The sequence below is a fragment of the Giraffa tippelskirchi genome, chromosome 13 (genome assembly GCF_054371585.1).
Source record: "Giraffa tippelskirchi isolate mGirTip1 chromosome 13, T2T-mGirTip1v1.2.pri, whole genome shotgun sequence".
In the NCBI taxonomy this organism is placed as follows: Eukaryota; Metazoa; Chordata; class Mammalia; order Artiodactyla; family Giraffidae; genus Giraffa; species Giraffa tippelskirchi.
This window is the reverse complement of record NC_137287.1, coordinates 75,568,051-75,585,861: the sequence shown is the minus strand read 5'-3', so window position 1 is coordinate 75,585,861 and position 17,811 is coordinate 75,568,051. Positions and strand designations below refer to the sequence as shown.

The following is a 17,811-nucleotide window of genomic DNA, read 5'->3' as shown; positions in this document are numbered from 1 at the left end:
AATCACACTTAAAGTTCATTTTTTGAGGAGATAAATAAAATTGATAAAACTATAGTCAGTTTGACAAGGGAAATAGAGAAAAGATACAAATTACCAGTTTCAGGAATGAGAGAAGTGACTTCACTACAGATGCTACAGATATTAAGAGGATAATAAGGGAATATTATTATGGCCAATTCTCTTTAAAACAAATATATATAGGCCTCACAGTTTGCAGGATCTTAGTTCTCTGATCACAGATGGAACCTGGGCCCATAGCAGTGAAAGTGACAAGTCCTAACACTGGGCCACCAGGGAATTCCCATATTATGGCCTACTCTATACCTATAAATTAGATAAAAAGAAAAGGCAAATTCCTTCAACAGCACAAAATTCTAAAGCTCAAGACAGAAATAGTTCACTTGAATAGCTCTATTTCTATTAAAGAATGTAATTTCTTATTGTCACTCAATTCCTGACTTCCACTTTGACTCCTTTCTTATTATAAAGATTATATATTTTCTTTAACCTAATAACTGCTAATGACTGGGTAACTGGATTAGCAACACTCATCGGCTGGTTGGGGTTTATGGTGATTCTGCTGACTTAGTCTGCATCTGGTGTATCATGAAGGCTGTTTGAAAATAAAGACATCTCCAAGAAATCTGCTCCTCCCCAGCATTTACCATTCAAAGACTTTTCAGAGGCTTTCATGCATGTTAAAATAAGCTACAGATTTCCAAAAGAGATAACTACAGTTATGAAGGTGGCTCAAAGTTGCGGGGCAGAATGAATCAGAATATGTAAAATTTCTAACCATACCAAGTGTTGGCCGGGATGTAGACCCACTGAAACTCCTCCACTGTGCTGATGGGAACGTAAAATGGTACAACCCCTTTGGAAAACACTTAAGCAGTTTCTTTGAAAATTAGACAAATATCAACCATGCATCCAGTCATCCCACTCCTAAGTATTTACTTAAGAAAAATTAAAGTGTATCTCTGTACAAAGACTTGTCAACAAATGTTCATAGTTACTTTATTTGTAACTGGGAGAAAAAAAAACCCAAATATCTCAACATGAGTAGATAAACTATGTGGTAAATAGATAAACACACTGTGGTATATCCATACAATAGAATGCTTCTCAGCAATAAAAGAGAGTAAATTACTGATACACACTGCCACATGGGTGAATCTCTGATTCACAACCAGCTACATAATTGGTGGAACACAGAGCAAAGTGAAAATATGGAGTCCCTTGTTCATATATTATTAAGAATTTCAGAACAGTGACAGCAGAGCATTAAAACAAGTGCCAAGCCCTTTTAAGTACAAGATTCTATAGGGCTGCACCAGCCACATGCCTGTGAAGCTGGACCTGCTCAAAATAATTATCCTGAGTGAAGGAAGACAGACAAAAAGGGTACATAACATATGATCTCACTTATTTTTAAATTAATTTTTATTGGAGTATGGTTGTTTTACAATGCTGTGTTAGTTTCTGCTGTACAGCAAAGTGTTATCAGTTATATGCGTACATATATCCCCTCTCTTTTGAATTTCCTTCCCATTTAGGTCACACCAGAGCATTGAGTAGAGTTCCAATACTGTGCTATACAGTAGGTTCTCCTTAGTTATCTATTTTATGTGCATGCATGCTAAGTCGCTTCAGTCGCGTCTGACTCTTTGCAACCCTATGGACTGTAGCCTGCCAGGCTCCTCTGGCCATAGGATTCTCTAGGCAAGAATACTTGGAGTGGGTTGCCATGCCCTTCTCCAGACGATCTTCCTGACCCATGTATCAAACCCCCGTCTTTTGTGTCTCCGGCATCGGCAGATGGGTTCTTTACCACTGGCGCCACCTGGGAATCCCTATCTATTTAATATATGTTATCGATAAGGTATGTATGTCAATCTCAATCTCCCAATTCACCCCACCACCCCCTCTTCTCCTCTTGGTATCCATAAGTTTGTTCTCTACATCTGTATCTCTATTCCTGCTCTGCAAATAGGTTCATCTATACCATTTTTTGGAGAAGGCAATGGCAACCCACTCCAGTGTTCTTGCCTGGAGAATCCCAGGGACGGCGGAGCCTGGTGGGCTGCCGTCTATGGGGTCGCACAGAGTCGGACACGACTGAAGCGACTTAGCAGCAGCAGCAGCATACCATTTTTTCTAGATTCCACATATAAGATATGCATATAAAATTACTGAAAGTGCAAATTTATCTAAAGTGATGGAAAGCTGATAGGTGGCTACCTGAGGAGGGGTAAGAGGAGGGATTTAAAAGGAGCACAAGGAAGCTCTTTGGGATGACGTATGTGTTTACCATCTTGATTGTGGTGAAGGTTTCACAGATGATACAGTTGTGAGCTGTGCCATGTAGCCCAGGCACTGACCTTTGGAGAGTTGTCCACACTGAAGAGCCTACTTTAACAGCAGACAAAAACAGTGTTTTAGAAAAGTTCTAAAAATTTAAAAGTTCTAAAAGTATTTTCTTTGCTAAAAAAAAGTTCTCAGAGCATCTTATTTTGTTCTAAAAACAACAAATCACTTTCTGTGAGGGGGAAAATTGCAAAACATTACTTGGCCTTTGAGAAGAATTTTTAAACAATAAAGTTCATGATCTCCTTGCAGTTCTTCACCACAGCCAAAACACACACAGTTCAGTTCAGTTCAGTCCATCAGTCATGTCTGACTGTTTGCGACCCCATGAACCGCAGCACGCCAGGCCTCCCTGTCCATCACCAACTCCCGGAGTTTACCCAAACTCATGTCCATTGAGTCAGTGATGTCATCCAACCATCTCATCCTCTTCTTCTCCTGCCGTCGTCCCCTTCTCCTCCTTCCCTCAATCCTTCCCAGCATCAGGGTCTTTTCCAGTGAGTCAGCTCTTTGCATCAGGTGGCCAAAGTATTGGAGTTTCAGCTTCAACATCAGTCCTTCCAATGAACAACCAGGACTGATCTCCTTTAGGATGGACTGGTTGGATCTCCTTGCAGTCCAAGGGACTCTCAAGAGTCTTCTCCAACACCACAGTTCAAAAGCATCAATTCTTCTGCACTCAGCTTTCTTTATAGCCCAACTCTCACATCCATACGTGACTACTGGAAAAACCATAGCCTTAACTAGATGGACCTTTGTTGACAAAGTAATGTCTCTGCTTTTTAATATGTTGTCTAGGTTGGTCATAACTTTCCTTCCAAGGAGTAAGCATCTTTTAATTTCATGGCTGCAATCACCATCAGCAGTGATTTTGGAGCCCAAAAAAATAAAGTCTGACACTGTTTCCACTGTTTCCCCATCTATTTGCCATGAAGTGACGGGACCGGATGCCATGATCTTAGTTTTCTGAATGTTGAGCTTTAAGCCAACTTTTTCACTCTCCTCTTTCACTTTCATCAAGAGGCTTTTTAGTTCCTCTTCACTTTCTGCCATAAGAGTGGTGTCATCTGCATATCTGAGGTTATTGACATTTCTCCCAGCAATCTTGATTCTATCTTGTGCTTCATCCAGCCCAGCATTTCTCATGATGTACTCTGTATATAAGTTAAATAAACAGGGTGACAATATACAGCCTTGATGTACTCCTTTTCCTATTTGGAACCAGTCTGTTGCTCCATGTCTAGTTCTAACTGTTGCTTCCTGACCTGCATACAGGTTTCTCAAGAGGCAGGTGAGGTGGTCTGGTATTCCCATTTCTTAGAATTTTCCATAGTTTATTGTGATCCACACAGTCAAAGGCTTTGACATAGTCAATAGAGCAGAAATAGATGTTTTTCTGGAACTAAAACACACACGTATGAGTTAAGTAAAAGAAGAAGATGATATGTAATTAACTACTAAAATTAATGACACATTACCAGTAGAGTTTTATTTGCAGAAGAATAAAGATCCAGCAGGATTTGAAGCCATCAGGGAAAGCCAATTGAAAGGACTGCTATTGAATGTAGCCTTGAAGAGTGAATGAGACTTACACAAACATGAAAGAAGGGAAAATAGCAGTTGGGATAGGGAGAAAAGAATGGAGGTTTGGATTAAAAGTTATCCAGATCAGTTTACAGACAATGAACAGACCTGCTTGGTTGGGTCAGTGTATTTTGGTGACAGGCACTTAATAAGAGATAACATTTGATTGGCTCCCCAGGGTTAGGATATTTTAGAGAGCTCTGAAGGCAAGCTGAGTAATCCATTTTTATCTGAAAGACAAGGGCTAATGTGAAGAGTGATAAAATAAAAAATGTTGTGAGAAGTGAAGGGAGATTATATGTAAAATGCTATTTCAAACCTTCTTTGCTTTGGGGACCTCTTTCTTTCTTTTATTCTTTTTAAACTTTTTATTTTATATTGGAGTATAACCGATTAACAATGTTGTGACAGTTTCAGGTGAACAACAAAGAAACTCAGCCATACATATACTTGTATCCATTCTCCCCCAAACTCCCTTCCCATCTAGGCTGCCACATAACATTGAGCAAAGTTCCCTGTGCTATACAGTAGGATCTGTTGGTTTTTTCATTTTAAATATAGCAGTGTGGACATGTGCATCCCCAACTCTCCAACTATCCCTTCCCTGCATCCTTCCCCATGAGCAACCATAAGTTTTTTCTCTAAGTCTGTGAGTCTGTGTTTTATAAGTTCATTTGTATCATCTCTTACTAGATTCCATGTGTAAGAGATGATGTCATATGATATTTCTCCTCTTTCTGGCTTAGTTCACTCAGCACGACAATCTCTAGGTCCTTCCATGTTGCTGCAAATGGCATTAAATTAGGCTCCCACCTCAACTTTCTTTTTCCTTGCCTCAAAATATCTCCACCTCCATTTCCTTTATTCCTGTCTGAGAAAGAAGTGTCCTTTCTCTTTTTGAAACCGAATTCCTCCATCTATCTTCTTAATTGCTTATCCTCTCACGTCTTGCTTCATAAAGTAACCTATTTCACATAGACAGTCTCTTCATATCTTAATGGCACCTTTCCTTCAACAAATAAGCAAATAAAAGCTTTTGTTTGGACTCTGCTGTGTCTCAGAATATTTCCTCATTCATTCCCCGCTTTATGCTGCAGTTGACCACAGACTTAGTTCTGGGGCTTTATTACTTCTTAGACTGAAGTATCTCCTTTCCTGCATGTCTTCAGCATTCACTACACTGCTGCCAAATTAACCTTGGGAAAGAGGCTTCTTTAATATGATTTTCCTTCTCTTAAGTCTTCGGAAATTCTACTGCCTTTTAAAATAGAGTGGTTTTCAATGGATTTCTATACTACCTTTCTCTTGGTGCTTTTAAGACTTAGTCAAATGGCACAAATCACTTTTCTTCGAGTTTCTTTGTTTTTCCTGCCCCCATGTTCCTGGTGAGCCCCCAGCCTGCAAGATCCTCTTGCAAGCTGTCTGTTGGAATCAGATTCATTCTTCAAGTATTCAAAAGTAATTTCTTGCATGAAGCCTTTTCTGAGCCCCCCAAACAAGTTACTCCTATAGCTCTGTGCGATTCACTTTTCAAGTTTCTTTTACTCTGCATTTGATGATAAAATACAGACTATGGTGTCAGGCAGAACATCAAATGTTCTACTTGTTAGCTTGTGACCTTGGGCAAGTTTCTTAATCCCTCCAGACCTCAATTACCTCGTTTGAAAATGTAGATAATAATACCTGTCTGTAAAGATTGTTGTATGGTTTAAATCAATGGAAGTGCCTGACTGCATGAGAGGTGATATGTTTCTAACATTATCTTGGCATACATTTGTTTGTATAATTTTCTTATCCACTAAAAAGTACTTTTTTGATACCTACTTGTACATAGTATAATTTATCTACCTTTTAAAGGGACAGTTTTATTTATTTTTTAAATTAACTTTTATTGAAGTATAGGTGCTTTACAATGTGTTAGTTTCTACTGCACAGCAAAGTGAATTAGCTATATGTACACATTTATCCATACTTTTTTGGATTTTCTTCCCATTTAGGTCGTCATAGAGCCCTGAGTAGAGCTATTACTTGAGTTATATACAGTAGGTTCTCATTATGTGTTGTTGCTGTTCTTCAGTGGCTAAGTCATATCTGACTCTTTGTGACCCCATAGGCTAGCCTGCCAGGCTCCCACCGTCCATGGGATTTCCTAGGCAAGAATACTGGAGTGGTCGCCATTTCCTTCTCTGGGGATCTTCCTGATCCAGGGATCAACCAGCATCTACTGCATTGGCAGGTAGATTCTTTACCACTGAGCCATAGTATCAATAGCGCATATATGTCGATCTTAAAGAGATAGTTCTAGAAGTCTGTTGGCATGTTATGTATTCTTAGGATATTTCAAAGTTGATTTTTTTCCCCCAAAATGTTACATTCAACTTTGTAAAAACATACAGCCATTCTGAAAATCAGTTACATCTCATGTCATGTTCCATGTTTTAAAGTAACAATTGGAGGGAAAAGTATTAACTATTAATACACAAACCCATTCTGCCACAAAGTTTGGATTTTATGCTAAACATATCAATATTGTATATGTTACAGTTTAAGATATTTCTTATTCAGGACACTTTAAAATCAACTCTAAGTAATAATTTATATACATAAAATACATTTGCTTTATGTGTTTGCTGTGATGAGTTTTACCAGATATATACACCTGTGTAAAACCACAGTCAACAAACAGAGCACTTATATTGCTCCAAAAGGATTCCTGTGTCTATTCTCAGTCTCTTCTCTTTGTACACATCCCCAGCACCAGGCAACAACTTCCCTGTTTCTTGTCACTGTAGATTTTTAGATTTAGATTTTCCTTTTCTAGTTTCATATAAATGTAATTATCTACTATGCAGTCTTTCTATCTGATTTTGCTCAGTGTAGAGTTTATGAGATTCATTCATGTTGCATGTACAGTAGTTTGTTCCTTTTCATTGCTGAGTCATGTTCCATTGTGTGAACATACTACAGTTTGTTTATTCATTCACATACTGATGGACACATTGATGATTTTCAGTTTGAGGTTACTATGAACAAAGCTGCTATGAACATTGGTGTCCAAGTCTTTGTACAGACCTATTTTCATTCCCTTCGTTAAATACCTAGGAATGAAATTGCTGGGTCATATGGTCAGTGTATGTTGATCTTTTAAAGAAATTGCCAATTTGTTTTCCAAAGTAGTATTCTCTTTAGCCATAAATGAGAATGCCAATTGCTCTGCATCCTTGCCAACCTTTAAAAATACTAGATAGTGATGTCTCATTGTGGGTTTAATTTGTATTTCCCTAATGACAAAAAAGACTGAACATCTTTGCTTGTGCTATTATTTCCATATGTTCTTTGTGATGTGTCTATTCAAATATTGTGCTAATTAAAAAAAAGTGTTATTGTATTCTTGAGTTATAAGGATTCTTAATATATTCTGGATACAAGTTCCTTGTCAGATACATATATTGTGAATATTTTCATTTTTTTATGGTATCTTTGGGATAACAGAAGTTTTACATTTTGATGAAGTCCAATCATATTTCTTATGATTAATGCTGTTGTTTTTTTTTTTTGGTTCTTGTATCTAAGAAATCTTTGCCTTCCCCAAGATCACAAAGATTCTGCTGTTTCCTTCTAGAAGTTTAGCGATTTACCTTTTATGTTTAGGTCTATGACCCACATCAAATTAATACTTGTCTAAGGTGTAAGGTAAGGGTCAAGCATTTCCTTTTTTTTTTTTTAATGTGGTATCTAGTTGTTTCAGCACTGTTTGTCAAAAAGAATTAGCTTTGCATCTTTGTTGAAAACCAGTTGACTACATGTATGGGATCTGGACTTTACTCATTGATCTATATATCTAACCTTGTGCATATCACACTGTCCTGGAAACTGTTTTATACTAAGTTTTGAAAACAGGTATGTGCATGTTCCAACTTTGTTTTTCCTACACATTTCTGTATAAATTTTAGAGTTATCTTGTCAAATTAAAGAAATATCCTGCTGAAATTTGCAGAGAACTGACAGTTTAACAATTTGAGTTCCAATTCATGAAGCTGTAATACTTATTTATTAGGTCTTTACTTTCTCTTGATTATGATTAATCATGTTCAGGGTACAGGTCTTGCACATTTTGTTGTATTTAAATTTCAATTTACTGATTTTTGTAACATTGACCTTGTATCCTGCAACTAGTTCCAGTAGCTTTTTCTGGTGTGGATTCCTTAGGTTTTTCTAATAATACAATGTTGTCACTTGTAAATAGTTTTACTTATTCTTTTCCAAAGTAAACACCTTTAAAAACACTAGTTCATAGTTTTCATCAAACTTGGACAATTTTCAGCCAATATTTCTTCCCCAGGCACACCTCAGACTCCCCCTCCCTTATTGCAAAGTCTTCCTCAATTATGTCTAAGTTCCCTGGATCAGGCTGTAAGTGCCACCTGCGTGGCCAGAACCTAGATCAGAGCCCAGTGTGGAATAGATCCAACTTTTGTTTCTCTGGTCTTCAGGTGCTCCTCCCCTCCCTGAGGTCTGGCTCAGGTTCCAGGCAGCTGGAAAGCGTGCTCAGTCAGTCCTGTGGGACTCTTGTGACCCCATGGACTATAGCCCACCAGGCTCCTCTGTCCATGGGATTTTACTGGGGAGAATTCTGGAGTGAGTTGCCATTTCCTTCTCCAGGGGATTTTCCCACCCAGGAAGTGAACCCAGGCCTCCTGCGTCTACTGCATTGCAGGCAGATTCTTTACCACTGAGCCAGCAGGGAAGCCAAGAATGACCTAACAAGCAGATCGGTTTCCTTGGTCCGTGCAGCATTTCTTTCACTGGATGAACCGAATCGGGAGTTGTCCCAACAGTGATAACACTGATTTTGGGTGACTCAAACTGTCAGGCCTGTGAGTGATTTACATGAACGATTTCACTTAAATCTCACAACAACCCTACGAGGTAGGTTTTAAATTTGTTCTCATTGAGGAAATTGAGGTATGAAGAGATTTTAGTTGCCCAAGTTCACACTGCTAGTAATACTGGTGGAGCCAGGAATTTGGGGTTGAATTTCAGTCATCTGACTCCAGAGCCTGTCTTCTTAACTGTGTGCTTTAGGAGGAAAGAGGAAGAGCTGTCAGGAGCATGTGTATCTGGAGGAAGTGTGGTGTTTTTTTTTTAGGGAGATAGTGGATAACAGTGGGATACTATGTTTCCTGCGGGAAGGGTTCTTGTTAGCTTTACAGCTATAGATTGCCTCTGTACAAACTTTTCTCCTTTGATATCTTGTCACGTCCTGTTTCCCCTTGACATCCTGTGTTCCGCGCTGCATTGCAATCAGTGCCCTTAGATCACTGGCTCCAGTGGAATCCACGCAGGTGGGGCGATCCGACTGCACCTCCCGCCCCCGAATACCTGCTCCACTGGCTGGGAAAAGCGAAACAGGGTGAAGTGAGTGCTCCTTCCCCAGAATCTCTTAAGAATGAGTCTTTGGCGGGAAGATAACTAGGCCCCTCTCCACATCCAGAAATTTATCTTACAAAAGTCTTGGGCGGGGCGGGGCTACGCCAAGTCCAGGTGCGTTTAGACTCCGTGCACTTGCTAGACCCCCGGCGGTTCTAAGAGGAGATTCCTCAGTCCGCCAGGTTTCCCTAGGGGAGCGAGAGACCGCAACCAGGGGTACCCAGGACCCCCCGCGCGCCCGCGCCCCCGCGCGCCCAGGCCAGGCGGCCAGGCCTTCGCGCGGCGCGCGCTCCCGAGGGCTGGGGGGCGGGGCGGGGCGGCGGCTGGGGGCGCCCGCTCCTCCCACTGCGGGCAGCCGGTCTGGCGGCGACGAGCCCCCTGCGCGCGGCACATGGGGCGCCTGACGGAGGCGGCGGCAGCGGGCGGCGGCGCTTCAGCAGCGCGCTCTGCCGGGCCCCCTCCCACTCCCCTGTCCCTCTCGTCCACGTCCCCCGGCTGCGCGGCCGCCATGGCGTCCAGCGAGGAGGACGGCACCAACGGCGGCGCCTCGGAGACGAGCGAGGAGAGGGAGGCGGTAGGCAAGCGGAGGCGCCTGGGCTTGTTGGCCACTGTCTGGCTCACGTTCTACAACATCGCCATGACCGCGGGGTACGTGCGCCCAGAGGGGGCCCTCCCCGCGCCGCCGCGCCCCCGACTTTGCGCGCTCTGGTCGCTGGCGGAGCGCGCCCGGCTCCCGGGAGGGGCGGCGAGGGGCAGGGTGCGCGTGCGCGCGGGTAGCTGGGTGGTCGCGGCGCGGGGGTGCGTGCGGCGCAGGAAGGGGGCGCGGGCGGCGGTAGTGGGGGGAGGGGCGCTGCGCCTCTGGGCTTGAATGGAGCAGGGCGGGGGGGCCGGGCCGTGCTCGCGCGGCATTGCCTAATACGGTGCACGGCGCGCGCGGCGGCCGCGGGGCGCGGGCCGGAGGTTAAGTATAGACCCGGGCAGGAATGCGTGGCCGACCCGCGGGGGAGGCGGCCCCCGCCCTACCCTCCCGGGCGCCACCGCCGCCGCTGCTGGTGAAGAAGCGCCGGGGTCCCGCCGCCCCGGAGCCCGGAGCTGTCCGGAGGGTGGCCTCAACCCGCTTTCCTGGTCGCCGGCCCACGGACTGCACAACCTCGTGCTCCGGATCGCTGGACAGAGTTTGCTAACTGTTCTGTCTCTGCAATTTTTTTTTTTTTTTTTTTAAGTAGTAGTGCGCCCGAGAGCTTCTTACCTGGGACGATTTTCCAAATACCCTGCGGGATCGGAGTGTGGCACTCGTGTCCAGGATCTTGTGGCTCCGTGACTGATACTCTGTACTTTTATTTCTGGCTTTGAGTACGATTTACAAATTAAGGTTACACAATGACTATCATAACTCTGCAAAGAGCTGCCGCAGTGACTTTTAAAAACCTGCTGGGAAATGCTCTTCCATTTCTAAATGGCATTGTCTTTAAAAAAAAAAAAAAGCTGTTTTCTGTTATCCCACGAAGTATTAACCTTTGGAAATGTGGGGGGAAAGCTTAGTATCGAAAACTTTCTCTAGGGCTTACGGAAAACTGTGATTGACCGAGATTTAATAAATGATTTGAGACAGTGCTGTGTACTTATTATATGCTTAATGCCTAACGAGGACTCACTGTGGGGCAGGCACTGTGTTGGTCCATCTAGGTGTAATCTATCATCATTGATCCTCTACGTCCTGTGAGGGGCGCATGATGTTATATTTGATAGAATGGGAAACTGAGGCACAAATCGATTAAATAACTTGCTCAAGTTCACACAACCAGTAAGTGTCAGACTTAGACTTCAGCCCAGACAGTTTGACTCCAGAGCCCTGCTACTTCTGCTTTCCACTCTAAGTTTTCTAATCTTGAAAAAGAAAACTAATTGATTCACAAGCTACTGGAGAACAGTTGGGTACCCACTGTGTGCTACAGCCTGAAAAAAATTGTCTCTTCTGTGCTGGTCTCATCCAGTTAATAAACACTGGGGAAGCCTGCCATTTATTAACTTGTCTGCGGTCCCTTTGCTTTCCAGGCCACTTTCCCTTTTGAAGGCCAAGTTACCTTTTAAAAAAATGAAGACCAATGCATAACTCCAGTTTAAAGCCTTCAGTGACTCTGCATTACCTCCACTGTAATGGAAGGGATTTAGGCTGTCATTCAAGGCAATATCTGTCTGATTGCTCTTCCCAGTTTTATTGCTTTTGGTATCTCTTCTCACTCAACTGTGTCCTCAAAGCACCATGCAATTTTATTTTCACAGCTCTCTCCATCTTTGCTCAAGCTGTTCATCCTGTGGATAATATTCCCCGTGTTCCTGCCATGATTTTTAACCAAGTCACCACTTCGAAGTTTTCTGGGTGTCTTACCCCACCTGGAGCAGAATTAAATGTTCTCTTCGTTGTGTTCTCAAACTTTATTTCTGACCTTCCTACCTGGCTCGGCAAAATCACTGCTTCCCTGGAAACTTGTCTGTCTCCCAGTTGTTCAAAGGCAAGGGGGGCAGAAGTGGAATAATCCATATAACTAACTCTTTGGAAGCTTTCTAAAGGTGTTGAGATTTGAAGAAAGAATAGGATTTACATATGTAGAGGGTGGATATTTCAAGTGAGATGAGTTCTGAAAATAGGCATGAGATGCAATGAAGCTTCCTGATTTAATTGAAGGGACATAGTGCAGACATTGTGCAGATGAGGTTGGCAAAGCTGTGGTATTCAAAGTGGGACACACACATGTACATTGATTGATTTGGAGGTTCTTTTTTTTTTTTGCCTGCTTTTTTTCCCCCAGCTTTATTGAGTTGTAACTGACACCTAACACTGGGAATTTAAGGTGTACAATACGATTGCTTGATGTATTACTTGGTATATGTATATATTACAAAATGATTTTCATCGTAAGATTAGTTACAACATCTGTCACCTCACATAGTTGCCATATTTATTTTGGGATGGAGAACATTTAAGATTTAGGATCCTCTCAACTGATTTTTTTTTTAAATTGAAGTTTAGTTGATTTACAGTGTTGTGCCAACCTCTGCTGTATATGCTCTGTAGCATAGTGACTTAGTTATACACATATAGATATTCTGTTTTTATATATTCTTTTTCATTATGATTTATCATAGGATATTGAATATAGTTCTCTGTGCTATACAGTAGGACCTTGTTTATCTAGTCTATATGTAATAGCTTACATCTGCTAATGCAGAGGTTCTTTCTATTTATTTGCTTTGATTTTTTGCTTTTAGCAGAACTTTAGAAGGTTTATTGATTTTTTTTGTAATAGTTTTGAAATCAAACTATCTGAGAAATGAAATTTTTACAAAAGTGTAAAAAAGAAATTGCCTAATTCTATAAAATCAGCATGACTTTTCATTTTTCCTTGTAATGTCTCATGAGAGTAACTTTGTTCAGATTTTTACTGAAATTACCATACTCAGGGAGGCCTTCCCTGGCTGTCTTCATTTAAGTAGCAGCTGCTTACAAATCACTCCTTATCCCCTTTGCCTGCTTTATTTTTCTCCATCATGCTTGTTACCATATAACTGTACTGTGAATTTTACTAAATCGTCTTGTTGCTTATTGGTCTGCTTCTCAGACCCTATACAATGTTAGCCTCATGAAACTTTCAAGAAATATTCAGTTGGCCAAAAAGTTCATTTGAGTTTCTCCAGAACATCTTACAGGAAAACCCAAAGGAACCTTTTGGCCAACCGAGTATTTGTCGAGTAAATGAGTGTACTGATATTATAGAGTATTGTAGTTACAGTATCTACTCTGATGGATATTCAGTTTTCATGCATGATTTCACCACGTATTTCCATGTAGTTTTCAAAATTACACTCTTTCATGGTTATATAAAAGTAAATAGAGTTAAGTTACAGTAATAGTCCAAATCATGCCTCTAATGATATTATCCTTTGATTTGTTTCTCTTGAATTACTTGTTTAGGATGAATTCCCAGAGTAGAACTACAGGATGTAATTAATTTAGTTGAGTAATAATGTAATTTAAAGGATGTGAGGATTTTTATGGTACTTGTTGACAATAGATGCTTGGCTGGGAGCATTTTCTCTCTCTTCTTTTTTGTTTTGCCACAAACACTTTTGAAGCCTGCATGTATTTGTGCAATTGTCTTAGGTCAAGTGAGAGACGAAAGCTAAATATTTTAGGCCCTGTGCTTGGAGAAGTGTTACCAGGGACATTTATAGATTGCAGTAAAGAATGGGATGAAGTGTTCCGCAGAGGTGTCATGTCTGATAGGTAGGGAGAGTGTGTGTGTGTGTGTGTGTGTGTGTGTGTAACCATTGCATTCTAACTGAGCTTTGAAGGATGAGCCGGATTTACTTGGCAGGGTTGAGGAAGCAGCAGGAGTTAGGGTACAGAGATGTGACACCACTTGACATGCTGTTGGGGTGAAAACAAGTGGGTCTAAAGCATAGGCTGGGACAGAAAGATGGACGGGTAACCTGCCCCTTTGCGCAGACCTGACATGCTTCGCTAACATGTTTGGATTCTTACCTGAAAGCAGTACGGGAAGGTGATAATTGAAGGTTATGTTTTCACCCCTTTTTAGCCGGGTAACCTCAGATAAGTTCCATAACCTCTCTGACCCTGGATTTTCTCATCTGTCAAAGGAACAACACAACTACTTTATTAGATTATTACAAGAAATTAAGTGGATATGAAGTGGTCGACAGCATTGCCTGACATATAGTGGGTGTTTAGAAATGATAATTCCTATTCCTAGTGGTGAATTGAAAAGTGCACTTTGTGCAGAAACTGAGATATTTTCATTATGTACATGGTGTATGTTAGCAGACCCAAGGTTCAGGCATGTACATTTCTCAACATGTTAAGTAATAGACATATATTTTATTCCTGGGGAGGATGAATCCAGGTGTGGATCTGTGACAGCTTTTTTTTTTTTTAATTGGAGTATAGTTGCTTTACAGTGTTGTACCACAAAATAAATCAGCTATATGTATACATATATCCCCTCCCTCTTGAACCTCCCTCTCACCCCCCACCACCCCACCCCCCTGCATACCACCCCTCTAGGTAATCACAGAGCACAGAGCCGGGCCCCCTGTGTTATACTGCAGCTTCCCACTAGCTAACGATTTTATACATGGTAGCGTATATATGTCAAGCCTGCTCTCCCAGTTCATCCCCCACCCCCTGTGCCCACACTTCCACTCTCTTATGTCTGTGTCTCTTCTCCTGCCCTGCAGATAGGTTCATCTGTACCATTTTTCTAGATTCCACATATATGCATTGATATATAATGTTTGTTTTTCTCTTTGTGACTTACTCCACTCTGTATGACAGACTCTAAGTCCATCCACATTGCTACAAATGACCTGATTTCATTCCTTCATTATGGCTGAGTTAATATTCCATTGTATATATGTTCCACATTTTGTTTATCTATCCATCTGTCAAAGAACATTTAGATTGCTTCCATGTCCTGGCTATTGTAAATAGTGCTTTTTATCCATTTAAACCACTCAATGTCTTCAACAGATAAAGTTTTTGAGAAAGAGAAGGGAGGAGAGATGAATGGATGGATGGAAGGAGGCAAAATGTATAGATCGACATAGTCATAAAAGACATAGCAACTAACTACAGTGAATGCATTTATTTCAGTCATGATTTCTTTTTTTTTTGGCTGTATTGTATGCGAGATCTTGGTTCACCAATCCAGGTCACTCCCATGCCCCCTGCGTTGGCAGTACTGAGTCCTAACCACTGGACCACCAGAGAATTCCCCCAATTATGATTTTTAAAAATTCTGAGACAGTTGTATCTTAACTCTTAAGTTTTGTGATTGAAGAAATTCTCATTCAATTCTTCACATGGGATAGTGGTGTTTTGGTTCCATTTAAGGAAAATAAACCTTTGAGAAATACATCATTAAGCATTTATCAATCATATTATAGGATGTATGAGATTTAATTCAGAATTATCAGAGAGAAAGGCTTGTGGGGAGAGAAGTGAATAGAAGTTTGGATAAACAAAATTTTTTGTAAGATGATACTGGTTGGGTCTTCCTGGGGTCCAGTGGTTAAGACTCTGTGCTTCCATTGCAGGGGGCACAGGTTCAATCCCTGATCAGGAAACTAAGATCCCACATACCCTGTGGTCAAAAAATAAAATGAATTAAAAAAAATTTAAAAGATGGTACTGGTTGAAGCAGGGCAGTGGCAAACAGGGTTCATAGTACCATTCATGCTCTCAGTTTAGTTCAGTTGCTCAGTTGTGTCCAATTCTTGGTGACCCCATGGACTGCAGCACGCCAGTCCTCCCTGTCCATCACCAACTCCCGGAGCTTGCTCAAACTCATGTCCATTGAATCAGTGATGCTATCCAACCATCTCATCCTCTGCCGTCCTCTTCTCCTCCTGCCTTCAGTCTTTCCCAGCATCAGGGTCTTTTCCAATGAGTCGGTTCTTAGCATCAGGTGGCCGAAGTATTGGAGTTTCAGCTCTACACCTTTCATCCATGCTCTACACCTTTGTATATGTTTGAAGTTGTTCATAAAATTTTTTTAAAGTAGTGTTGAAATTTTAAAAAATAGGAGATATAGGTGTAGATAACCAAGTTCTTAAAAAAGCAGGTGGTCTCCAAGAGATATTAGGAGAAAAAGAGGCACCAGAAGACATCTGGAGGAGAGAGCTCCACCTTCAATGAGATTTTTTAGGGTCATCACAGCCATAGTGCGTGAGAAGAAGGAGTTTAGTGAGTGCCATAAGGTGTTTAGGAAATTATACATCTCTCTCCTTGCTGCACTGTTGTGTTGTCTCCACCTACTAGAACTACGTCTTATCTCTAATTCCCCAGGACCTAGCACAGTACCTGGCGTAGCAATAAATGTTGATACTGAAGCTAAATGAATAAATAAATGAATCAAGCAAGTAAGAAACCTTCTACATGTGGAACACATGTTTATATTTTCCAAAGAGAGTGTTTTGTTAAGGACTGAAAGTGTCTGGGTTCATATTTGTGTAATTGATAGCTCTGAAATATTTTTTAAGAAAACTTTCCAGAAAAGAATTCCGAATTGTAGAAGCTCTAGTTGCTTCTGGAAATATTTAAAATTATAATGACTAAACTGATGGATGTAGCAATCCAAGGTTACTTAAATGTAGGGCCCTTAAGAGAAATTTTGATCCTCACCCTTTGTGATGGAGGGCTTAGGAGGTGAGAATGGATTAGTTCAGATGAGCTTCTGGCTGTATTAATTGAAAAACAGGTGAGAGGTTAGCATAGATGGTTTCATGGTCCTTTATAACCCTAGAGTGTTCATTTCTTTTATTTCCAACAGGTTAGTGGTGGTATTCTCCTAATACTGTACTATTAATAGTTGGTGCAATACTGCCACCTATGGGACGACAGTAAAATGTGTTACTCTTAACGATGCTTGGATTTTTATATCATGCTTTTAAAAATATAGAAAACTTATCATCTCGATGAATCTTCTGATGAATTCTGTGGTAGGGTAATAATTTTTGTTCTGCGCATGTGGTATCTTCCTGGTCCAGGGATCAAACCCATGTCCCCTACATTGGCAGGCGGGTTATTTACCCTGAGCCACCAGGGAAGCTCCGAATTAAAACAACTTATGAAGCTTGTTTTCTTACTACAAGTCACAGAGGCCTTGGAATTGAGGATATTGAAACTCATAACATTTTACAACTGGAAGGTACCTAAAACATCCTTCAGGTGAGCACACTCAGATGAACCCAGCACAGGACTGAGTGTTGGCTCCAGTGTGGGGTGAAACCATAAGCTGAATCCAGGAAGCCATGGTGTAGTAAAAGGGAACAGCAATGGGCTTTAAGAGACCTCCACCATGAACTTACTCTAAGCCTTAGGATAAGTCCTTAGATGTCTCTGCATGGTGATTATTATGTATTGAACAATGGCCTTCAAACTTTCCTGATAGCATACTACTATCAGTTGAAATATCTGAGTGTAACACTCTATATAACTTTAAAAATTAGTGCAATTTAAATACATGTATTTTTATGGTGAGTGATCACACCATCGTGATTATCTGGGTCGTGAAGATCTTTTTTGTACAGTTCTTCTGTGTATTCTTGCCACCTCTTCTTAATATCTTCTGCTTCTGTGAGGTCCATACCATTTCTGTCCTGTATCGAGCCTATCTTTGCATGAAATGTTCCTTTGGTATCTCTAATTTTCTTGAAGAGGTCTCTAGTCTTTCCCAATCTGTTGTTTTCCTCTATTTGTTTGCACTGATCGCTGAGGAAGGCTTTCTTATCTCTCCTTGCTATTCTTTGGAACTCTGCATTCAGATGAGAATATCTTTCCTTTTCTCCTTTGCTTTTCGCTTCTCTTCTCTTCCCAGCTATCTGTAAGGCCTCCTCAGACAGCCATTTTGC

The 17,811-nt window shown here is 41.2% G+C and overlaps 1 protein-coding gene and 1 long non-coding RNA gene across 4 annotated transcripts in view; one reads left to right on the top strand and one right to left on the bottom strand.

Moving 5' to 3' along the window:
• Window positions 1-1,428: 1,428 nt before the first annotated feature.
• LOC145531396 (uncharacterized) lies at window positions 1,429-10,682 on the bottom strand. The gene is made up of 3 exons (XR_014072395.1): window positions 10,631-10,682; window positions 2,786-3,769; window positions 1,429-2,719 (listed from the first exon to the last, which is right to left on the bottom strand). It is a non-coding gene; the product is annotated as an uncharacterized LOC145531396 (long non-coding RNA).
• The window catches only part of HACD1 (3-hydroxyacyl-CoA dehydratase 1), a 25,309-nt gene continuing 17,155 nt past the window's right edge, over window positions 9,658-17,811 (top strand). For 2 of the 3 annotated variants that reach the window (XM_081553682.1, XM_081553681.1), the window contains exon 1: window positions 9,658-10,029. In XM_081553682.1, the coding sequence (XP_081409808.1) occupies window positions 9,773-10,029 (257 nt within the window). In that variant the 5' untranslated portion in view covers window positions 9,658-9,772. The remainder of the gene's footprint in view (window positions 10,030-17,811) is intronic. The other variant, XM_081553683.1, reaches the window with a different exon arrangement.